Source organism: Geotrypetes seraphini, chromosome 10 (assembly GCF_902459505.1).
Source record: "Geotrypetes seraphini chromosome 10, aGeoSer1.1, whole genome shotgun sequence".
Taxonomy (NCBI): Eukaryota; Metazoa; Chordata; class Amphibia; order Gymnophiona; family Dermophiidae; genus Geotrypetes; species Geotrypetes seraphini.
In genome coordinates, this window is record NC_047093.1 from 137,392,727 (window position 1) to 137,417,944 (window position 25,218).

General features: G+C 45.1%; 1 protein-coding gene across 1 annotated transcript; it reads right to left on the reverse strand.

Annotated features, from left to right (window-relative positions):
• Positions 1–2,518: 2,518 nt before the first annotated feature.
• On the reverse strand, positions 2,519–24,664 carry LOC117368422 (zinc finger protein 184-like). Its single transcript, XM_033962068.1, has 7 exons — positions 24,260–24,664; positions 18,377–18,503; positions 14,874–14,975; positions 13,561–13,674; positions 9,554–9,661; positions 8,440–8,547; positions 2,519–4,834 (listed from the first exon to the last, which is right to left on the reverse strand). Exons 1-7 carry the CDS (start codon positions 24,269–24,271, stop codon positions 4,047–4,049), a joined length of 1,359 nt encoding a protein of 452 aa, XP_033817959.1. The 5' UTR covers positions 24,272–24,664; the 3' UTR covers positions 2,519–4,046.
• Between the last annotated feature and the right edge of the window lie 554 nt (positions 24,665–25,218).

A 25,218-nucleotide genomic window follows, 5' to 3' on the forward strand; every position in this document is an offset into this window, starting at 1 on the left:
AGCCACTGTTCCCACTTTCCAGTCAGCTGGCCAAGCAGACATGACGATGGCTCGGGAAGCACCTTCTGTCTCTTTAAAAGCAAAATATTATCAGAGAAGACCAGACCTCTCAGCCTAGGACAAGACAAAACTATGAAATAAAATCTGATCAGGTCTATAATTGTAAGCATTTATTTATTTCCACCCCACTTACTCCTACGTGGTTTACAAAAACACATACATAAAAATCAAACATTATGAATAATCTCTCCATCAAACTATCTCCATTCCATACTTTGAAAAGATTTTGGATGGGTCCTAATTGTTCAGAATAGAGTCAGGTAGATTCAAACTCTTTCCACCTTCATTACGATAGCACCACCCTCACCTTAATGTCTCAGGTCCTTTCCAGTTTCCTCCTCCCTCTGCCTCCCAATCAACCTGTCACCACTTTTATCAATGATCAAAGATAAAAAGGGGAAATGCCAAAATTTAAGGGCTGGTCAGATCGGACATGAGAAGTCAGGTGCCACCAGTTCCACGTTAATGCTGTATAGACGACAGCGTTTTAAAAGGGGCAATTTTCAGACTCACTGCAAGCATATTTTCAAAGAGTTACTTTTCCCAGCATCCTTTTGAAAATAGCCCTGGCACACATACCAAAAGTGCAAAGATCTGGCCAAAATGCATGCACCGTGATTTCAAATGAAACCATGATGCAGAATTTTTATCCAGAGGCCTATTCCCTGCACGTAGCATGAGAAATCATGAAATCACAAAGGGGCTCATTTTCAAGAAAGATAGGTGTCCAAAAATTGACCTAAAGAAGTACTTGGACATTTTTCTCACCAAAACGTCCATGTGCCGATTTTTCAAAGCCGACTTTCTGGATGTCTTGCTAGGCTTCGTAGCCGCTGTGTGTCCAAAGTTCGAGGGGACCCTATTGGAGATGTTTTGGGCAATCTTTGGGCATGCTTTGCACTTTGACATTTTGCATTGATAATCAAACCTTTGCCAGGATGTCCAGGATGAAACTTACGAAACTTTCTTCAGGATCGAGGGGAACGTTTGAGGGAGCTAGACCTGTTTTAAAAGCTTCTAAGTGCCAAAAGGTTAACCAAACCGACCAGATAACCACTGGACGGATTAAATAATGACCTCCCACACACTCCCCCAGTGGTCACTAACCCCCTCCCTGTACTGGGACCTGTCTCCTCTAATGTAACTTCCTGTTTCCTCAGGTGCAGATCACAGTATAGAGACCTAGCAGCATGTTTGTAGCCCAGAAGTAATCTGGACTGCCGTCAAATCACATAGAATCAACACTTTCTTTCTCCAGATGTTGCATGACTGATGTGTAAATTTACTTCTGTAACCCCTTCTTACCTGGATTAGTTTTAGGGGGGTTAATTTGAATGCACTACTACACAGAATTAACACCGTGGTTCTGTAATGAAGAGTGGTTCTTCATTACAGCCTCATGGAGGCGTCACACTGATGCCCTTAAGGCAGTGTTTCCCAGGTCAATACTGGAGTAGCCCCTTACCAATCAGATTTTCAGGATATCCACAATGAATGTGCATGAAACTGATTTGCATGCACTGCCCCTATTGGATGCAAATCTTCTTTCATGCATATTCATTATGGTTATCCTGAAAACCTAACTGGTAAGGAGGTACTCCAGGATTGACTTGGGAAACACTGTCTTAAGGCATGGATACAGTCAGAAAGCAGATTTCCAGAATAAGAGGCAGCAGATTTTCAGAATAAGAGGATGCCCTACCAATAGTGTCCACAAGATGCCACTGTCATTATGCTTTAATCTACTCAGCTGTGTGTGTGTGTGTGTATATATATATATATATATATATATATATATATATACACTGACATCAGAGAAAGGGCGGGACCGCCGGAAGAGGAAGCAGCGCAGACGCAGGGCTCAGAAAAGAGGCGGGACCGCCGGTAGAGGAAGCAGCAGGACAACGGTAGGCAGCTTCTCCATGATTGGGGGGTGGGGAGGCTGTGGGGGTGCGAGCGGTCCTTCGGGGTGGGGGTGCATGTGCAAGCGCGAGCGGTCCTTCAGGGTGGGGGTGGGGGTGCGGGTGCAAGTGCGAGCGGTCCTGCGGGGTGGGGGTGCGGGTGTGAATGGTCCTTCGGGGAGGGGGAGAGAGCGGTCCTGTGGGGGGTGAATCGGACGTCGGGGGGCGGGGCATCAGGCTTTCAGGGTGGGGACAGGACTTAAAGGGGGAGAGGAGAGTCGGGGCGGGCGAAAGGAGAGTCGGGGCGGCATGCGCGGTATACGGGTGTGCGCGGTATATAAAAATTTATTTACATAAATTACACTTTCCCGTGCGCTATACCCGTGTGCGCGTTTTACACGGGTGCGCGGTATACGAGTGAAAATACGGTACTCCTTTTCTCTTTCCCAATGTGAACACACTTCCCATATTATTACTTAAGATTCCCTCTCCCCCCCCAAAAAAAAACAACCCCAAAAAACCCTCCCACTAATTATTTAGACACATACACAGGCAAGTTCAGAAAACTACTTTATTTTTACAATGTAATATAAAATTAGTATTATTTAAAATACAAAACGAAATGCATTTTGGGTTTTTTAAATCCATGTGTTTTTCAAAAAATTGTTGACCAGCACCCATGAGCATGAAAAAAATGGAAGGGTGATCAATCCTGCAGTAAATCATGCTGCCACTGACTAATGTCCTGGTCTGCAGCTATTAACTTTTGGGCTAAAAACCACCTACCCTTAAACATACGTGTGTCAGTTTTTGACCTATGTAGAGCTGCTGAAGTAATCTTTTGCATTTCCCACTGCATTTGTACATTCACTATTTGTTTCCATCCAGCGCTTCAAGTAATTTTTTTCTCTTGCTTCACAAACTCCCTTTTTCATCTGAATATTTCTGAAAGCTTAAGAATGAGCCCAATTGTACCTCTATACTTTCCTGTTTTTGCACTTTTTGAGTATTTGGGCCTATTGGTGCTGATATGTAAGCCTGGAGGCTTATGTTAGTCTCTCTGTTTTTGGAATCTATAAAAATCCATTATTTTCTATGGCTCCATTCATGCAGAGTCTCAGTCTACAGTAATTCTTACAGATTAGCTGAAGGGCGGTGAGGAGTTTTTCTTATTCCGACATCCAATGTCTTGAGATTTAGTAGATTTAGTTCCCTCTAAGCTGAGCAGGAGTCCTCCACCCACAGTCTCACCAATAGAGGGTGCTGTTTCACTGTCACATTTTTCAATTGTGAGGGACAGGCAAGTTCTGCAGGACTCCAGGGAACATACCTGTCCTTAGCGACTGAAAATATTCCACCCCCTAGTGGTAGCAATGCAGCTGGAGGACACCTGCTCAGCTTAGAGGGAACACGCCTCTCTATGGTTTCAAAGCTGTAGAAAAGTGCATGGATGACATATTGCTTGGCTCTTGTGAGAGCCATTTTGGGGCACCTTCGAAGGAAAATCTAGAAGAAAATTTTACCACACTTAACACGCATATCTTATTTCACTCTGGCCCAGTGTCTCCAAATGGATTTTGATTCGGACATGACAGGAATGGATCGTAACTTCTCAGCTAGGATATGTCTGATAAAATCTCTGTCTCTTCATTGTACTACTGGTGCTTGCTTTAATGCTTGTACTGTGGAACCGGCTTCCATCTACAGATCAGCGGTGGTCAAGACAATCAAAACTATTTCTGAATTGTTCAACCAGATTGTTTTGGTCCTCAAATCTTCCCCCCCTCTTCTTGTATATACAGAATAATCACATGGGAAATCCCCATACACACACACACATCTATCAGCAATGCAATCTTTGGGTCTTTCTCTTCTATTACTACTAGGTCTGGTTTTCTCTCATTGAGTTTCCTGTTAGGATTCAAAGGACCCCAGTTATCACAGCCCTCTTGATTCTCTACAGCTCTCTTAGGGTTCTAATCCCCGATACAACAACGTTACAGTGTTTATACAGTTTCTAGTGGACGAGCCCTATTCTTTTAATTTGCCAGCAAGAACGTTGAGTTAATCCCTTTCAATTCTGTGCTATAGATTCTCCATTCGCCTGCATTTCTCGCTTATGTGACTGCATAGATGTTTTTTGAGCTGGGACCCAGAGGTGAAAAGCTTATCGCATTCCGTACACTGAAAAGGCGGTTCTTCTCCTCTGTGACGCTTCATATGCGCCGTTAGGGTCGACCTCCTGCCAAACCTTCTGCTACACTCAGTACATGGAAACGGCCTCTCCCCTGTGTGGCTCTGCAGGTGCCTTACGAGTTCACACCTCCAGGCAAAGCATTTATCACACTCAACACATTTAAACGGTTTCCATCCCGTATGGAATATTTCATGAATTTTCAGTTGCGACCTGCACTTAAAACTCTTTTCACACTCGTTACACTTGTACGGTTTCTCTCCTCGATGAAGCTTCAGGTGCACCAATAGGTTTGATTTCCTTGTAAATCTTTTCTCGCATTCGGTACATTTAAATGGCTTCTCACCGGTATGAGTTGTCTTGTGCATTTTCAGCTGCGACCTCTGGGCAAAACACTTTCCACATTCATTGCATTGATGCGGTCTCTCCTTTTTGTACGGGACCTGAGGTTGGACTAGATTTTGGCCGTAATCGACGTACGTCTCTCTCGTTGCACATATGTCTGCTCTCCCTCCTTCTTGGGATGCATTTTCCACCCTGGGCGCCGTTAAACTGCTAATGTCTTCACAGTCGGTAGCAGGAACCAGGCTGTGCATGGAAGGGTCTTCGCGTTTCCATTCTTCCCTTTGCTGCCCATCACACGCCGTCTGCATCTCGCTGCTGTTCCTGGATCCATCCTCTGGCGATACAAATGAAAGTTTGCTCATTAGTTTTTACAGCTACAAAGGAGGGCGGAGGCCAAGAACCTTTAACTCGTCAAAGGTCTTTGCCCGGCTCAGCCTCTGTATGCAAACAAGAAGGGGAAAGGAAGAATTTTGCCTCAATAATATTGCAGAAACCCAGAAACAAGAGGCAAAAAGAAATGTCAAAATATCAACCAAGGGAATAATTTATTAAATCAATAAAAAAAGAATGTCAAAAATAGACCGAGTCTATAGTATAATGTCCATCTTGAAACACACGTTTTTGCTCTCACAGACGCTCTTATCCCGCTTTAACTGTTGTCTGTTTCCTGCCGGTTTTTGCTGTCCCTCATTCACGGCAGTGTCCATTCATCCCCTGATGAAGGCATCTACAGATGCCGAAAGTGGGATCTTAGTTCGGACAATCTAGGCATAACCTAGACTCAGTTATACTCATTTCAAGATGGACATTATACTATTTTTATGACGTCCTTTTTATTGACTTAATAAAGTATTCCCTTGGTTGATATTTTGACATCTCTTTTGCCTCTTGTTTCTGGGTTTCAGCCTCTGTATGGCATGCAACAGTCTGATTTGATTTACTTCACATGCCGCTTAATATCCACAAGGTTTTAAAGTGGTTTATGATAAACAACCAGTTAAAATGTTAACTCCAAGGGTTTTTCAAAAAGTTTCCGCACTTTCATATGTTCGCGGGCTCAAACCAAAACATTCTTTTCTGATGGCATTAAGAAGTTAGTGGGGGCGCTGGGAAAAATGTATCGCAAAGCAGGGTGATTATGCGGAAAAGCGATGTAATTTGTTTTTGAGATATTTAAGAAATGGTGTTTAAAAAAATGAAAGTTCGGACATTTTTTGAAGATCCCTCCTCTATACAATACACACAATACAAAAATTCTATAATAATACAAAATAAAAATATTATAAAACAACACAAAAATCATAGCTTAAAAAAAAAAAATAAGCTAAAGACTTCAAGCATCACAAACCCAGAAAAAAAATAATTAATTGAACTGAAGTAACAAAAACACAAAGGGCTCCTTTTATCAAGCTGCAGTAGGTGGTTAACGCGCGGAATACCGCGCGTTCAACCGCCTGCCGCTCTGGTCGCCAACGCCTCCTTTGACCAGGCGTTAGTTTTTTGGTGTGCCGCGGGGGATAGCGCGTGATGAAATGTCCGACGCACTAACCCCCGTAGCGCACCTTGATAAAAGGAGCCCAAAGCTTCCTTCAAAGGGCCAGTTCTTTAGGGTCTTTAGAAACCGTGACTAAGTTCAACCAAAGACAATGAATTCTGAGAGAAGAGAAGAGGACATTTCTCTGGGAAAGTGAACATTATTTTACTCTGGGCTTTGATAATTGTTCTAGGCAGAGTACATAGTTAAAAATCCGGATATAGACATACTCAATAACACAAAAGAACATAAGAATAGACTTACTGGGTCAGAGCAATGGTCCATCAAGCCCGGTAGCCCGTTCTCACGGTGGCCAATCCAGGTCACTAGTACCTGGCTAAAAACCAAGGAGTAACAACATTCCATACAAAATCTCAAATAATAGCAAGATGCTAGGGCGAACAGAATGCTAGGAATGATTAAGAAGGAGATCACGAACAGACTCAGAGAAGGTTATCATGCCGCTGTAGCGGGCCATGGTACGCTTTCACCTGGAATACTGCACTGGTCGCCATACATGAAGAAGGACACAGTACTACTCGAAAGGGTCCAGAGAAGAGCGAGTTGCCGTACAGTAAGAGATTAGAGAAACTGGGTCTCTTCTCCCTTGAAAAGAGGAGACGGAGAGGGGACATGATCGAAACATTCAAAATAATTAAGGGAATAGACTTAGTAGATAAAGACAGATCGTTCACCCTCTCCAAGGTAGAGAGAACGAAAGGGCACTCTCTAAAGTTAAAAGGGGACAGATTCCGTACAAACGTAAGGAAGTTCTTCTTCACCCAGAGTGGTAGAAAACTGGAACGCTCTTCCGGAGGCTGTTATAGGGGAAAACACCCTCCAGGGATTCAAGACAAAGTTAGACAAGTTCCTGCTGAACCAGAACGTACGCAGGTAAGGCTAGTCTCAGTTAGGGCATTGGTCTTTGACCTAAGGGCCTCCGCTTGAGCGGACTCCTGGGCACGATGGACCACTGGTCTGACCACTGGTCTGACTCAACTATTGAGGGTTTGTCCACCCATGGGGCGGGGAAAGGTCATCCCGTGAGAATCTCAAAGGGAGAGCAGCCAGATGTCTGTGCATACAGAAAGAGATGCTTGAAAAGCATTCCAAATATCATTCAGCAGCTGTACTCCAATGTGATCCAAATAAGAGATAGAAAACAAGAGAAACCATGTTGCCTGTACTGAATGTGGCAACATATAACAATACCAATTCTTGTTCTGGAACCCCAAGCAGTATCAACATTCCATGCTACCGATCCAAGGCAAGCAGATATTGTTTGCAATGCTGAAATGCTCTGCAAGATGGAGCCCCAGGGTGGTGTTGGGTAAGAGCTCTGAGGTGTTGTTAATTTCTTCTACCACAAACATGAAAGCCAAGATGTTAAATGTGTTTTGTGGAAATTGACTGTCATAACACGAAGAGGATAATTTTATTATAACAGGGCACCTAGAAACATTTGCAAAAATGCATCTATTTTGTAAATGCAACATAGATGCTGATATAACTATATAAAATAAGCTTTCAGAACTAGCCTAATAGCACCTAAAATCTGCCAAAATTGTTCACTTGTTTCAAAGATGGTATTGATGTGAGTGTGTACTGTATCCATGTACCTGCAAGTGTACCCCAGCCCCACCCAAAAGTCACAGGGAGCATTCTTAGTTTCTGGAAGGTGCAAGAAATTATGAGACCACCTCCAATAATATTCATAAGGTGTATAGGGATAGACTTAAGGATCTCAATATGTATACTTTGGAGGAAAGGCAGGAGAGGGGAGCCATGATAGAGACATTTAAATACCTATGTGGTATAAATGTGCATGAGTTGGGTCTCATTTGAAAGGAAGCTCTGGAACGAGAGGGCATAGGATGAAGTTAAGAGGTGATAAGCTCTGGAGTAATCAAAAGGAAATACTTTTTTACAGAAAGGGTGGTAGATGAGTGGAACAGTCTCCCAGAAGAGGTATTGAACACGTAGTTACCTAAATATGGTTTAATGGCACAGAGTCTTGCCTCACCAATCTGCTTCATTTCTTTGAAGGTGTAAATAAACATGTGGATAAAGGTAATGTATTGTATCTAGATTTTCAGAAAGTTTTTGACAAAGTTCCTCATGAGAGGATCCTGAGGCAATTAGAGTCATGATACAAGGAGAAATGTTCTGTTGTGGATTAGGAATTGGTTAGCGGATAGAAAACAGAGAGTAGGGTTAAATGGCCATTTTTCTCAATGGAGGAGGGTAAATAGTGGAGTGCTGCAAGGATATGTACTGGAACCAGTGCAATTTAATATTTTTACATATGATCTGGAAATTGGAACAACAATTCTAGACTTGCTCTTCACCACAGACCCTGGCGAGGGTGGATTATTTTTCTATAAAGGATTTTGGTTTTGACTTACCAACAATAACCTTAATAATGTCCCCCTCTCCTTCTGCTGGATTGCTGACACACGGCTCATCTGTTTTTGGCATCGGTACCCAGGGGTCCAGGTTGTATCCTGAGCTACCTGTTAGAAGAAAGCACTTTCACACGTGTTCCTGTTTCAGGGACGGACTTACGGAACAATAATACAATTGACTCTTATGTTGAAGGGATATGTGCTTGTAATTCTGCGAGATCCGATAACCTAAAAGTATTGACAGGAGGAATTACAACCCTAAAACAAAAATATATCATAAGAACAAGGGATTATAGCTTTTTCTGATCAATAGGTGGGAGCTCTCTCAGAAGGGAAAATGGTCAAGAGGTTAGAGTGATGGGGTTCAAGTTCTGATTTACTGAAACTCATTGTGACCTTAAGCAAGTCACCTTAACACCCATGGCTTCATGTATTCACAAACACACACACAAAAAAACCAATTCTATAAACTGGAGCCCAACGTTGGGCGCCAAATTCGCATGTAGATTATAAAATGCTAACACTTATACGTGCCAATAGTGTTAATAATTGGCGAATGGTAATGATAGGCGTTCTTAAGGTCCCCCAACCCACCCGAACCCTCTTCTTACTTCAGTGTAGCCTCCGCACCGGCACCAGCACCAACACCAGCATGTCCTGCCGGTGCCCGAAGATCTGCTTCCTGTGCTGGGCCTTGAGAATGCGCACATGCTCAAGGCCCAGCACAGGAAGCAGATCTTCGGGCACCAGCAGGACATGCTGGTGCCGGTGCGGAGGCTATACTGAAGTAAGAAGAGGGTTCGGGTGGGTTGGGGGACCTCAGGTCGCGACGGGGGGGTGCCCGATGGCGGCGGGGGGAGCGCTCGCAAGTCGAGGCGTGCTCGGTTTCCGAGGCGCCGATTTTGCAAATGTTTTGCTCATCTTGCAAAACACTCGCAAACCGGTGCACTCGTAAACCGAGGTACCCCTGTATTTAAATCCATGTCACTACTCTACAGCCCAGCATGCATCTACTGACACTGGAAAAATGATACATAGTATTAAAATCGGTGCTGGGGGTCAGTCTAACACTATCTATAATCAAGTGAATCCTGTGCTTCCTACAGATACTTACATACACCAGCCGTTGGTAGAGGTCCCCTTCTCTCAGATCCCCAGGGCTCGGTCCAGAACCCCTCCTGCTTAATTCGGATCAAAATGTCAGGTTTGACATTGGAAGAGCCTATTACAAGAAAGGACAATTAAACTAGATTTGAAAATATTACCATATTACCACTAATGTTGAGTTCAGAAGAAAGCAGCGCTGTTGCGCTGTTCATCATCAGAAATCCATCCTGGCAGTCTCCGATGCCGTCCAGTCCTAAATATAGCTATGGGGGATATTTGGAGTAGGTAAGATGGTAACAATTCTCAAACAAGTAATTAATTATCTCTATGACTCAACCTGACAGACATCGGTGGAACACGCTCTTTCCAAGGATTACTTATAAAATCTTCAGGGCTTCAAGAAAGCATCATATCACCATACTGTAACACAGCATATCAAATTCAATAACCCTTAGAGTAGAGAAGGGGAGCAAAGAACGGTAGCCCAAAATGGCCGCCTCAGCTCTATTTCAAGAAAAGCATACTAAGTGCTAGATTTGGACCTTACTGCAGAACCAGGCCAGGCACTGCCATCCCAAAGGACTTTCACTTCAAGTGTGTAATTATCATTCTGCATTTACATTGCTCTATAAAACAATTATTACCAGAAATACTCATGCTTAGATCAAAGGTCCATCAAGCCTAGTCTCCTGTTTGCAGAGGTAGCCATTTCAGGTCACAGGAAGGAGCCTGATAAAGTAATCCATGCCTTATTACTTACAACTAGGGTTAAACAGTGGCTTTGCCAAGTCGACTTGGCTAATAACAATTCATTGACTTTTCCTCCAGGAACTTATCTAAACCCCTTTGAAATGACACAACATTTGACAGCTTTCACCACATCCACCGGCAAGAGATTCCACGGCTTTACTCTACGTGAAGTGGAAAAAAAAATTTCCTATAACTTGTTTTCGACCTGTGGGTCACTAGTTTCACGGAACGCCCCTGTTCCTGCATTGTTACGCAGGTGGAACAACCATTCCCTACTGAACCATTCCACCCCATTTATGATTTTGAAAACTTTTATCCTATCCCCCCCCCCCCCCCCAGCTTTCTCTGAATCTTTTCTAGTTCTACTTTATTTCTTCTGAGGTGGGGGTAATCGGAATTTGCCATAATTTCCCTCATTCTATTATATTATGTGACCCCCCCCTTTCCAACTCCCACTCCACTTTAGCTCAGCATTTCCCCTGTCCTTCCCAGGCCTCTACTCCCAAAGACCGGCATCTGTCCTTCTCTGAATCCTCATCTCTCCTCAGTGTACCTCAGAAGTATCCCGACAGCCACAGCGATTCATCTTTACTGCCTGCGCAGGCCTCCATAGGCTTCCCTCTGTCACATCCTGCCTTCATTGACATCACTTCGTGTTTTCTCATTAGCTGCATGTGGAATTACTAAATTTTGGTGCACCTGATTTTGGAGTATAAAGATGAATGCGGGGTGCTTGTCGCCTACTTAATTTTTATTGTTTGTAATCTATGCTCCTCTCGTATGAGGAACGATTAAAATGGTTAGGGCTCTTCAGCTTGGAAAAGAAACAGCTGAGGGGGGATATGATTGAAGTCTACAAAATCCTGAGTGGAGTAGAACGGGTACAAGTTGATCGATTTTTCACTCCATCAAAAATTACAAAAACTAGGGGACACTCAATGAAGTTACAGAGAAATACTTTTAAAACCAATAAACGGAATTTTTTTTTCCCACTCAGAGAATAGTTAAGCTCTGAAACACATTGCCAGAGGTTGTGGTAAGAGCAGATAGCTTAGCTGGTTTTAAGAAAGGTTTGGACATGTTCCTGGAGGAAAAGTCCATAGTCTGTTATTGAGAAAGACATGGGGGAAGCCACTGCTTGCCCTGTATCGATAGCATGGAATATTGCTACTCCTTGGGTTTTGGCCAGTTACTAGTGACCTTGATTGGCCACCGTGAGAACAGGCTACTGGACTTGATGGACCATTAGTGTGACCCAGTAAGGCTATTCTTATGTTCTATATGTATGTAATTTTGTAATCCGCCTTGGGCAAGAGAGGGATATGAATAAATAAACTATAAACTATGTCGCTGCACTACGAAGAGGTGCTGAAAAGTTCTCAGCCCAACCAAGAAGAGAAGGACTTGGATGTGGTTCAATCAATGATCTGAAACATTGCATTTTAGAAACATAGAAACATAGAAATAGACGGCAGATAAGGGCCCACGGCCCATCCAGTCTGCCCACCTTAATGTCCCTCCCCTACCTTTGCCCTGTGAATAGATCCCATGTGCCGATCCCATTTGGCCTTAAAATCAGGCACGCTGCTGGCCTCAATCACCTGTAGTGGAAGACTATTCCAGCGATCAACCACTCTTTCAGTGAAAAAGAATTTCCTGGTGTCACCTCGTAGTTTCCCGCCCCTGATTTTCAACGGATGCCCTCTTGTTGTCGTGGGACCCTTGAAAAAGAAGATATCTTCCTCCGCCTCGATGCGGCCCGTAAGATACTTGAACGTCTCGATCATGTCCCCCCTCTCTCTGCGCTCCTCGAGCGAGTATAGCTGTAATTTGTCAAGCCGTTTTTCGTATGGTAGATCCTTGAGTCGCGAGACCATCCGGGTGGCCATTCTTTGCACCGACTCCAGTCTCGGCACATCCTTGCGATAATGCGGCCTCCAGAATTGCACACAGTATTCCAGGTGGGGCCTCACCATGGATCTATACAATGGCATAATGACTTCCGCCTTACGACTGACGAAACCCCTTCGTATGCAGCCCATGATTTGTCTTGCCTTGGACGAAGCCTGCTCCACTTGATTGGCAGACTTCATGTCCTCACTGACGATTACCCCCAAGTCTCGTTCTGCTACCGTTTTTGCTAGGATCTCGCCATTAAGGGTATAAGACTTGCATGGATTCTGGCTGCCCAGGTGCATAACTTTGCATTTTTTGGCATTGAAGTTGAGTTGCCATGTCCTAGACCATCGTTCCAGTAGGAGTAGGTCGTGCATCATGTTGTCGGGCACTGAATCTTGTTTCTGAAAATTGGCACTTAACAGAATAAGATAACCCCCCTTTTCAGCTCCAGTGGCAAAATAATTCCCAGAATGTAGGAAATTGTTTGGTCGGGCTGAGAACTTTTCAGTACCCCCTTGCAGTATTCTATTCCAGCTTAGGTGTACCCTGAAGCTGTTACAGGGTTTATTCTCCATTTCTTTCCCAGCATCGCGTACCTGTAACCAGGATTATCTTTCCCCTATGTGCCTCACTTTGCACTCATCCTCATTCAATTTCATCTTGACATTTAGATGCCCTGTTCCTCCGAGTCACCAAGGTCTCCTGCAGTCGCTTATGATCTGCGCGTGAAGTGACCAATTTGAAGTTACAGGGAAATACTTTTAAAACCAATAGCAGGAGATATTTTTTCACTCAGAGAACAGTTAAGCTCTGGAGCATGTTGCCGGAGGATGTGGTAAGCGCGGTGAATGTAGCTGGTTTTAAAAAAAGATTTGGACAATTTCTGGAGGAAAACTCCATAGTCTGTGATTGAGATAGACATGGGGGAAGCCACTGCTTGCCCTGGGATTGCTAGCATAGAATATTGCTATTATTTGGGTTTCTGCCAGGTACTTGTAGCCTGGATTGGCCACCATGAAAACGGGCTACTGGGCTAAATGTCTACATTAGTTGTTCTCTTTCCCGGATCATTTACAAATTCGTTACAAATATTGATCTCCAGTTACCGATCCATGTTAAGCCACTGCCTCCTATCCCAAGACTTTAAAAATTTTCTCAAGTCTTTCACGAGGGACCTTGGCAACTCTTTCTGAACAGCCAGATACGATGCGTCAGTAACTGCAATCCATGAACACCGCCACGGGGATTAACGCAAATTGGAAAGGCTATTGTCTTCAGTGAGGGAGGTTCCTTCCCCAGAGAGCTTATAAAATCAAATCAGGAAGTTAAAAAAGTGGCCTTGGCCATTTTTTTTTTTATACTTGCCGGTTACAGGAGGATGAACCGACTCCGTTGTCCATGACTGGGGATGACCAATGACGTGTGGTCCCTCCTCCCTTTTGATGGTCGGCGGAAGCATGGATTTTACAAGTGGGTGGCCTGTAAGGAGAAAAACGCACACGCTCGTGAGAATTTACCAGCGATCTATGACTGATCGCCTACATGGCAGTGTGTTCTAAACTACACCCAGATGAATAATCCTTGATTAGATCCCTGTTGAAAGACCCACCATCCAATCACTGCACCGTGTGAAATTGCTATTTATAATTTGTGGGTTAATGTCAACCGACATCCCACTGAGGGCTTACAGTTTTCTGTTTTTGGAGATCCTACTACTCCTATTTATTATTTCTATAGCGCTGAAAGGCATACGCAGCGCTAAATGAACAGAGGTGGCAACTTATCACAAGAAATATGGGTTAGGGAGCAGCGGTGGATCTACAGACGAAACACTCTTTCTCCAAATGGTCTCAAATAGCGTGGCGAGCATTTCTACAAATATTGCACGCCTACGGTACATCATTGGCTTTCCTAAGGAGATGTCATCGCGTCATGAAGGAGTGATGTCACGACGTTTAGAGGCCTTAAATAGAAGCCGGTGGCGTTTTATGCCGGTCGGGAGCTTTTTTGAAGTCGAAGAGAAGGGATTTTTCAGATTTACCAGCTGACAGGTACCCCGTTCGTTAGAGCCTCAAACCAAGTAAGAATAACACATGGCATATAACATATTGCTTATTGGATATAAGGATGCGGTTTGCATTGCTTACAGAGCGTGATTAAAAATTGTGAAGCTCTTTCACCGACTGATTTGTGAAATCCCTTTAACGATTGACTCAAGTTACAGAGGGAAATTATTTCACCGACTGATTTCAAACAGATACACATTTTTCCATTGGGTTCCCTGACGAAGATAGCGAAACGTGGTTCACGTCGGGACCCTCCGAGACCGTTTGAGATAAGTGTTATGTTTTGTTTTTTTGTTAATGCTCCAAATTAATGCTGCAGGTTGAAACAATTTAATACAATTGCAAATTTTGAAAATATAGCCCCCCTCCCAAATTATAAATTACAATTTTATACACATGCGGTGATTGAATGGTAGGGATCTAGATAGTTCCCATTGTTTTGGGATCAGGGGTCATTCATCTATGTGTATTTTGAATTTGACTTTTGATCTCTGATTAATAAAATAGAGGATTCACTGGCAGTTATGTGTATTCTAAATTGCCAACCCTTTGACATTAATATTGCATCTCTGGAATCTCAATGCTTAAAACCCTCTCTAAGCCTTTACTTACCAAGGGGGGGCTGTGTCTCCTCCCAGTCATGGTATTGACTGAAATATTTCTCCTCTGGCTGTTTAATCCTGAATATAACGTCTGGATTAATAATTGAATAACCTGCCAATATAAAGAACATTATCATTACACTGTTTGCTTACAGAAAGCTTGGTGAGGTGTGTGTGGGAGGGAGAGGGGTAGTGACAGCTGGGTCCTATTCAAACAGAGTTCAGAACGAGTCCATTGGTGGCTATCTGCCTTGGGAGGTGGTTTAGTAAGATGCAGTAAAATTTGGGCTTTTACAACACCTTGATTTGCCACGAGACTACCACTAGGGGTCGCTAGTGCAATTCTGAACCTGAACCCAGCAAAGGGCAGGAGCTGCCCCAAATCCACTACACCCTGAGGGAACTGGCAGCTAGGTCCGGGTAAACCTAAGAGAGGGTGGCATGTTTTGGATAATTGGGGAAAATCTTCTGGGAAGGTAGTTATTTGGGTGGGTGTCAGGGGTGAAAAGGTTGTCAATCAAGAGGGGAAGAGGAAAGGGGGGGTCTGCTCCTGACTGTAAGCACCAACCCCTTTCTGAAGTGGTCAGGGCACATCAGATCCCAATTCTGCAGCCTGATTTTCAAAAAATTACCAGCTTTTTTGCTGGTGGTATTTTTCCAGGAATAAGGCAGTTTGCAATTTTTACCACAAGGTGCATCATTTAATTTACATAGTAAGGAGCTGTTTTGCATGTTTTTGCATGTATTTGCATCTCATTTCTAAGTAACCCATGGTATCTCCTATTAACACACTTTACAGTACTATAATGTGTGTTAATAGCCTTTAACACAGATTAAGAGCAAATAATGTGCATTTGGGGGCAAAACACCTTAATAACTACCAACTCCCCTCCCCCACATACACACACTTGGAACTTTCTACCTATCTGTACAACTGCATTCCATTCAGCTGATGAAAGAAGAACAGGAAATCCAGGGAGAAAAAGAGGGGAGAGTTTTCAGTGTACCCCCAGAAACTGAATGTCTTACAGTGCAGCGTGCAAGCGAGATAACAGACCCTCTCTCCCAGTAAGTCCGTAAGAAACTAGTGCCGGAGCCGGGACTTGCCCTGAGGATGGAAATCACTCCAAGTCTGAATGCCTCATCTGCCGCACTCGTGACTACTCTCAGATAAACCCCTCCGCTCAGGTCACTTCTTTGGCTCCCTGTCCGTTTCTACATACAGCTCAAAGTCCCCTTATTGACTTACAAGTGAATTCACTCTCTTTGTCCTCTCTTAGTCTCTTCCTACGCCCCTCCCCAGGAACGCCATTCCTTAGCTAAGTTTCTCTTATCTGTACCCTTTTCCTCCTCTGCCAACTCCAGAACCTGTTCCTTTCATCTTGCTGCACAGCAGGCCTGAAATAGACTTCCTGAGTTGGTAGGTCTTGCGCCATCTATTGAAATCCAAGCTACAGGCTAACCTTTCTGAGGCCCTTTTTAACGCTTAATCCCTCATTCCACTGGTCAGTGCCCGTGTCTGTTTTAATCATTCCCAGAATAAATGAAACTCCCTAATCCCTTATTTGTACTGTTTGTCTTGAATGGACTGTTATCTCTGTATATAAGAACATAAGAATTGTCGTACTGGGACAAACTGAAGGTCCATCAAGCCCAGTATCCTGTTTCCCGAGTAAAACAGATTTTATGCTGCTTATCCTAGGAATACACAGTTGATTTCCATCTCAATAATGGCCTATGAACTTCTCTTTTAGGAAATTATCCAAACCTTTTTTAAACCCTGCTAAGCTAACTGATATCACCACATTCTCTGGCTAGATCCCAAGTAGCAAAACAGATTTTATCCTAGGAATTACGAAGTGGATTTCCCCAAGTCCAACTCAATAATGGCCTATGAACTTCTCTTTTAGGAAATTATCCAAACAAGTTTTAAAACCCCGCTAAGCTAACTGATTTCACCACAATCTCCAGGAACAAAATGTAGAGCGGGGACTTTCTCTTACGTGTTCATGTACAGTGCTGTGTACATCTAGCAGCGCTATAGAAATGATATCCCATTGTATTTCTATTTGTGTTTAGAACTGCTGTCTTTACTAGAACAGGCCCGCAATGCATGCGGATCTGCAAAACAGCTGCACCTGGTACTGACCCTCATCAGCCACCTCCTACCTTCCTCTTAAGAATAGAGGGCTCAGGATTTTCATGCTAAAGAGCGTGGGGGACAGGCTGGAGCCTCACGTCAATATTTCTCCTACTGTTATACCACTGTGTATCCCAAACGTTTCTCTGCCTAGCACTTAACTCTGATCGACTGTCTTCAATGTGGTTCACTGTCTCAGTTTTGCATAAAGCCGTGCTGAAAAATTAAGCTGGAACCAAAGGGCTGACCTTCAGTGGTCTCCAGCGCACGGCCCCCCCCCCCCCCCCAAAGTCCTCCACTCCGGCCTTCAAACAGTTGGGCTAAAACGCTCTGCAAATTCTTCAAATAGCGTTCATTTCAATCTTGCCCACTTGATGTAGTAACTGGAAACAAATCTCTTAAGCGTGTTACTTAGATGTCTCATTTCGGGGAGGTCAAACAAATCATTAAGGGTCACTGAGGGCATACATGGAAACCAGGTTGGAGCTCTGACCTTTATCCACTCCTTCCCCACCCCTTCTTCAGACTGGCAGATAAAGACCTGAATGGTTCATCCAGTCTGCCCATTAGTTATTCACATTAGAAATTAACTTGTCTCTTCTTTGATATTTCTGGGCCACAGACTAAAATTCTCCTGGTATTGTCCTAGGTTCTAACTGCTGAAGTTGCCATCTATGACCGTCCTTTTGTTTGCAGGATATCTACCGTAAAGTCTGGCCTGCAACGTCCTCATGTTCCAAGTTAGTGGAGCTCCGATCGATGTCCTCCCCAGCCCATCCTACACCGAATCATCATATATGGGACCCGAACTGTACAAATCTGTCCAATACTGGCTTAAGTTCTTTCATTTATACCATTTGTTTTCTAATTAAAAGATCCTCTGTGTTCATCCTATGCTTTTTTGAATTCCATCACCGTTTTCCAGAGGGCATTCCAGGCAGCCACCACCCTTTCCGTGAAAAAAGAATTTCCTAACATTGCTCCTGAGTCTTCCTCCCTGCAACCTCAAGTTATGCCCTCTACTTTTACCATTACATTACATTTTCCGCCATTCATTTGTAATCCGCGGTTCAAGGCGGATTACAAAAGAATTATAAAAAACGCTTTACAGGAAGATATCTGGTAATTTCTAGAGGAGATAAAGAGTAGATGAGGTTGCTTTGGGGAATCAGGAAGGTATTGGGAAGTGGGAAGGAGCAAGTGGTATTAAGTCGTTTGCATGAATTTCTTGACAAGTAGAGTTGACAAGATTTGGTTCTATATTAAGACCATTCAAGTATTTAAATATTTAAAATATTTAAGGGTGCGGGAGAGTCTAAAACAGTGACCCCTATGTGTCTAAAAGCAGCCAGTGACAGGAAAAATGTCTTTACCCCAGGAGATCAGGACGCCGTGGATCCCTTTGATGACCTGCCTGTACAGCTCCTTCTGCCATTCTCCCAGGACGTCCCACTCTGCCTCCCAGAAATAAGCAGCAACGTCGCTGAATGTGACAGGCACCTGCAAAAAATAAAATAAATACGCTCATCAGGATCACGTTAGCAGGGAGCAAGCAGAGCAATCGTTCTGGGATCACAATCAAGGCCAACCCAACTATTAGGCAAGACTAGGCAGCAGCCTAGGCTACAGCTTCTTGGGGAGGGGGGGGTTTTAGCAAATTTAGCATATAACTGTCTTGTCCAATTTTGCATTGTTTTAGGGATGACTGCGTTGGATTTATTATTTGATTTACCGCTACTGACTTAAGTATTTAGCGGTGTACAATAAAAACCTTATTAAACACAATACAGCCACTTCACAAAATCTATTAAAAAACAATAAAACAGTTCAAATTAACAGAACCAAGTCAAATCATTGCTAAATGCTATAGTCACAGTTTGCTTCCATCATATTGCTGAAATAATTCTATTTTCAACAGCTTAAGAAATGACAAATATGAAAAACCATCAAAGCTTGGTCCCTGAGGCGCAAAATCTATATATACCGCCTATCAACAAGGTATCAAAGAGGAAAAAGAACAAATAACCGGCGTGGCTCACTGTAGAGGTGAAGGTAGCGATCAGAGACAAGAAAACTTCGTTTAAGGAATGGAAAAGGTCAAAAACGGATGAAAACTGGAAGAAGCACAAACAACATCAACGCAGGTGCCATAAGGTGGTAAAAGGGGCCAAAAGTGACTACGAGGAAAAAATAGCCAAGGAGGCGAAGAACTTCAAGCTGTTCTTTCAATATATTAAGGGGAAACAACCCACAAATGAAGCAGTCGAACATTGGATGACCATGGAATAAAGGGAGCGCTAAAGGAGGACACAGCAATCGCCGACAAACTGAACACATTTTTTGCATCTGTATTTACTGAAGATTTACACTGCATACCGGAACCCATTAGGCTATATGCTGGAAATTAAGACGAAAGCTGACAGGACTGACGGTCAGTCTAGAGGAAGTGTGTAGGCAGATTGATAGGCTTAAGAGCGATAAATCCCCGGGACCAGATGGCATCCATCCGAGGGTCATCAAGGAACTGAAAGGGACCATTGCTGAACTGCTTCAACTAATAGCTAATCTGTTGATCAAATTGGGAAAGATTCCAGAAGACTGGAAGGTGGCGAATGTTACGCCGATCTTCAAGAAAGGTTCGAGGGGAGATCCGGGAAACTACTGACCGGCGAGTCTGATCTCGGTACCGGGAAAGATGGTAGAGTCGCTGATAAAGGACCACATCATTGATCACCTTGACGGACACGGGCTAATGAGGATCAGTCAGCAAGGTTTTAGCAAAGGCAGATCGTGTTTGATGAACTTGCTGCACTTCTTCGAGGGAGTAAACAGACAGATAAACAAGGGCAACTGGGTCAACATTGTATATCTGGATTTTCAGAAGGCGTTTGACAAGGTTCCATATGAACGACTACTTCGGAAAATTGCGAGCCATGGACTCGAGGGTGAAATACTCACATGGATTAAAAGCTGGCTGGAACATAGGAAACAGAGTGGGGTTAAATGGACAATACTCGGACTGGAAGAGCCGCAAGGCTGTGCTTGGACCCGTGCTCTTCAACATCTTTATAAATGATCTGGACATTGGTACGACGAGCGAGGTGATTAAATTTGTGGACGATACGAAGTTATTCAGAGTAGTGAAGACACAGGGGGATTGCGAAGATCTGCAACGTGACATAATCAGGCTCGAGGAATGGGCATCAACATGGCAGATGAGATTCAACATGGATAAGTGTAAAGTGATGCATGTAGGTAACAAAAATCTCATACACGAATACAGGATGTCTGGGGTGGTACTTGGAGAGACCTCCCAGGGAAGAGACTTGGGAGTTATGATCGACAAGTCGATGAAGCCGTCCACTCAATGTGCAGCGGCGGTGAAAAGGGCGAACAGAATGCTAGGAATGATAAAGAAGGGGATCACAAACAGATCAGAGAAGGTTATCATGCCACTGTACCGGGCCATGGTGCGCCCTCACCTGGAGTACTGCATCCAGCACTGGTCGCCGTACATGAAGAAGGACACGGTACTACTCGAAAGGGTCCAGAGAAGAGCGACTAAGATGGTTAAGAGGCTGGAGGAGTTACCGCACAGTGAAAGATTAGAGAAATTGGGCCTTTTCTCCCTCGAACAGAGGAGATTGAGAGGGGACATGATTGATACATTCAAGATACTGAAGGGGATAGACTTAGTAGATAAGGACAGGTTGTTCACCCTCTCCAAGCTAGGGAGAACGAGAGGGCACTCTCTAAAGTTGAAAGTGGATAGATTCCGTACAAACGTAAGAAAGTTCTTCTTCACCCAAAGTTTGGTAGAAAACTGGAACGCTCTTCCAAAGTCTGTCATATGGGAAAACATCTTCCAGGGATTCAAGACAAAGTTAGACAAGTTCCTGCTGAACAAGAACATCCGCTAGTATGGCTAGTCTCAGTTAGGGCGCTGGTCCTTGACCAGAGGGCTGCCGCGTGAGAGGACTGCTGTGCATGATGGACCACTGGTCTGACCCAGCAGCGGCAATTCTTATGTTCTTAAGAATTTGTCAAAGAATTCCATAACGCAGGATCGTAATGGCCGAGTTTAATTTTCAAACTCTTAAGGAAGGGGCAATGGGCTCAAGGCCAGAAATGTATTTGAAGGGGAGCAAGTTTAAAAGTTTGACTGGGGGGCCTAACTAGGGTTGCCAGATTCTCCAGTTGGAAAATCCGGACCCCTAGACCCACCCAAGGCCCAGCATGCACAGATTTCCTACAAAGTGCTGGGTTTTGAAAAGCCATCTGGACCCCTGGACATGTCTTCAAAAGGAGGTCTTGTCCAGGGAAATCCAGACGTCTGGTAACCCTAGGCCTAACACTCTCACATAATGGTTGGGTCAGCCCCAACTCCAAGCCATGGGGGTCCTACCTCATTTTCAACTGAAGAAAAGGCGCGACCTGCTGTTTATCCCAGTCATGGTAATACAATCCTCTCTCAGCAGCGAGATGATTAATAATAGCACACGTTTTCAGACCCAGAACTTCTACTACCAAGAACACCCGTGTAGAGTCCAGCAGCCATATGTTCTATGCTCACGTGAGGCTCAAAAGCCTAGAACCAATATCCTATGAGAGGGCTAGAACTGGACCTGTAGAGCCAGAGTAAAATGAGGGATTGTGAGAACTCGGGAAAGGGGCTTCGGGTAACAAGAGAGGTCTGAGGAAGGGTTCATGAAGAGATGACTCCGAAAGGGACTACGGGAGACAGATTAGGAGGAAGATAGAGGTGAAAGACTTAGGAATGGGCTATGAGGAGGGGGCTGAGATAGGGTTGAGGGAAAGGGCGAGAGAGAGCCTGGAAAGAGCCAAGGGAGAGGGAGGGAAAGGACACAGAAAGAGTCTATGTTGGGGGGGGGGTGAGGTTAGAGGGAAGGGAGATGACTCAGACCATTGTGGAAGGCATGAGGACAGGGTTCAAGGAAGGGCCATAGTTGCAGGAAGAGGACCAGAAAGGGGGCATAGTTCACATTCGTCCCCGCCTAGACTTGTAGATAGGGGGGCTACAAATAGTTTTAAATAAATAAATAAATAAAATAAGATGAAGGGGAGGGACAGAGAGAGAAAGAATCTAGGAAGAGGCCAGAGGAGGAGGAAGAAAAAGGACCAGAAAGGGACCTTGGCGAAGAGGTACGAGGGAGAAGCCAAGAGGAGAGGAGGAGTTAGGGAAAGGCCCATTCTAGGGTCACGTTTGGGCTTCTAGTGCTGGAGGCCAGAGATGCCAAGTTTCCCAGTTCCAGGCTGGAAATTTTTGGGATAGTCCTAGATTTCTAGTACAGAATGACACAGGGACAAATTTTCCCCTGTCCCGCGGGAACTCATTTTCCCATCCTGTCCCAGCAAGTTCTTTTCCTGTCCCTGCCCCATCCCTATCTGCACAAGCCTCAAACACTTTAAAATCATAAGTGTGCAAAGCTTGTGCGGTTAAGGCAGAGCTTACAGGAACGAGACTAATTTCTAGGCCACCCGATCACAATGCTTTATGGTACCTACAGCACTGACTTCAGCGGACGGGCTCAGACACTACAAATCCTGCACTGCTTTGGGATATAATTTCAAAACCAGGCCCCACAATCTCGAGTCTGGAACTGGGCAACCTGGCATCTCAAGTTTATTTATAGTTTGGTTTACCGACCATCACAGATATCTGGCCGGTTTACAATATTAAAAATTTAAAAACTTAAAAAAAAAAAAAAATAGGGCAGGTTGGAACCAAGACAAGGACAAAATGTAGACAGGTTGGATACAAGAGGAGCAGTGGGCCGGTGTGAAGATTGGTGCAAATGAGGCAGGGGCCCTGGAGCTTAAGAATAGGCAGCCTGCAGGTGGGCTGTGGAGCCCCCTGATAAACATCTGCCCAGGGCTTTGGCATGTCGGTCACCGTCCCTGCCAATACCACCAGGATATTTTAACCCTGATATTTAGCACTGGGGATTTCCAGCCCCCTCCCCCCCCTTTTCCCAAATCCTTAAAATGTCAGGGAATCTAGCTTTCAAAAAGACCCGCCTGAGCTCCCCTGGCCCATAGGCAGCCTGCAGGTGGGCTGTGGAGCCCCCTGATAAACATCTGCCCAGGGCTTTGGCATGTCGGTCACCGCCCCTGCCAATACCACCAGGATATTTTAACCCTGATATTTAGCACTGGGGATTTCCAGCCCCCTCTCCCCCCCCCCCTTTTCCCAAATCCTTAAAATGTCAGGGAATCTAGCTTTCAAAAAGACCCGCCTGAGCTCCCCTGGCCCATAGGCAGCCTGCAGGTGGGCTGTGGAGCCCCCTGATAAACATCTGCCCAGGGCTTTGGCATGTCGGTCACCGTCCCTGCCAATACCACCAGGATATTTTAACCCTGATATTTAGCACTGGGGATTTCCAGCCCCCTCCCCCCCCCCCCTTTTCCCAAATCCTTAAAATGTCAGGGAATCTAGCTTTCAAAAAGACCCGCCTGAGCTCCCCTGGCCCATAGGCAGCCTGCAGGTGGGCTGTGGAGCCCCCTGATAAACATCTGCCCAGGGCTTTGGCATGTCGGTCACCGTCCCTGCCAATACCACCAGGATATTTTAACCCTGATATTTAGCACTGGGGATTTCCAGCCCCCCCCCCTTTTCCCAAATCCTTAAAATGTCAGGGAATCTAGCTTTCAAAAAGACCCGCCTGAGCTCCCCTGGCCCATAGGCAGCCTGCAGGTGGGCTGTGGAGCCCCCTGATAAACATCTGCCCAGGGCTTTGGCATGTCGGTCACCGTCCCTGCCAATACCACCAGGATATTTTAACCCTGATATTTAGCACTGGGGATTTCCAGCCCCCTCCCCCCCCCCTTTCCCCAAATCCTTAAAATGTCAGGGAATCTAGCTTTCAAAAAGACCCGCCTGAGCTCCCCTGGCCCATAGGCAGCCTGCAGGTGGGCTGTGGAGCCCCCTGATAAACATCTGCCCAGGGCTTTGGCATGTCGGTCACCGTCCCTGCCAATACCACCAGGATATTTTAACCCTGATATTTAGCACTGGGGATTTCCAGCCCCCACCCCTTTTCCCAAATCCTTAAAATGTCAGGGAATCTAGCTTTCAAAAAGACCCGCCTGAGCTCCCCTGGCCCCATGCAGAGAGGCAGCTCTTTTCTCTTTGCACTGTGCAAGAGGGGAAGTGCTGCACAGGAAGTGGTGTTGCTTTTAAGCTCTGCTGATCTGCAAAAAAAAAAAAAAAAAAAAAAGGAGAGAGAATTTCTCACCTGCTCAGACATTTCCCCTTCTGTCTGTGAAGCTGCAGGGAGGGATTCAGGCTGTAGAAGCCCCTTCTACTCGGATCCTGGGAAAGAGGAAGAGGGGGGGGGGCTGCAGTGATGGTTGAGAGTCTCTGATCAAGTCCCCCCCCACACACCTTCTGTAGATCTGGGGCTGGGGCTCGCAGGGATCTACAGTCCTGGTGGGAGGCAGGAGGTTTCCGGCTTGGCTCCTGAAGCTTTTCTGCTGCCCTGCAGACCCTAAAGGGTGAGAAAAGAGAAGCAAAGCAGCCTTCCTGCTGAGCATGTGCAGGGTCTCTGGGCTGAGGCCATGCTACTTCCCTTCCAGTGCATGCTGGGGGGAGCCCGCCTGCTTAAGGTGGAGCTGCACAGGACCCAGTTTCAGGAAGGAGACTGGAGGCCAGTCCTGGGGTTTTAAAGAGCTTTCTATCCTGTTGCATTCTGGGACCTGCAAAGCACAGATTGCAATGGGAGGATGGAGCAAGTGCAAACCTGCAGACAGAAATGGGTCAAAAAGTCTCCTTCCTGGAACTGGGCAGCTTGATCTAAACACAGCCAGCCCAGTCAGGTTTTCAGGATACACACAATGAATATGCATGAAATAAATTTGTACACAGCAGAGCTAGTACCTGTAACATCCTAAAAACTTGTCTGTGTGTCTCAAGAACTTGACCTAAAAGCTTTCTGTAGAAGTATTAAAAAGAAATCCTACCCCCTCCCCCCCCCCCAATAAAGTTACACACAAAAGTGCTGGCTATAATAGTGGGGTAGTCCAGGCTCACAGGCAGGCTGTAAATCTTCTCTACTGACCCTCTCAGTGGCATAGCGAGGGAGGTTGGCGCCTGGCATCGCTGCACCGTGCGCCTCCCCCCTGCCGCTTAGGTGCCCCCCAACATCCCTGCCACTTGAGTGCCCCCTTGCCCCCCAAGTACCTCTTGAAATGTTCA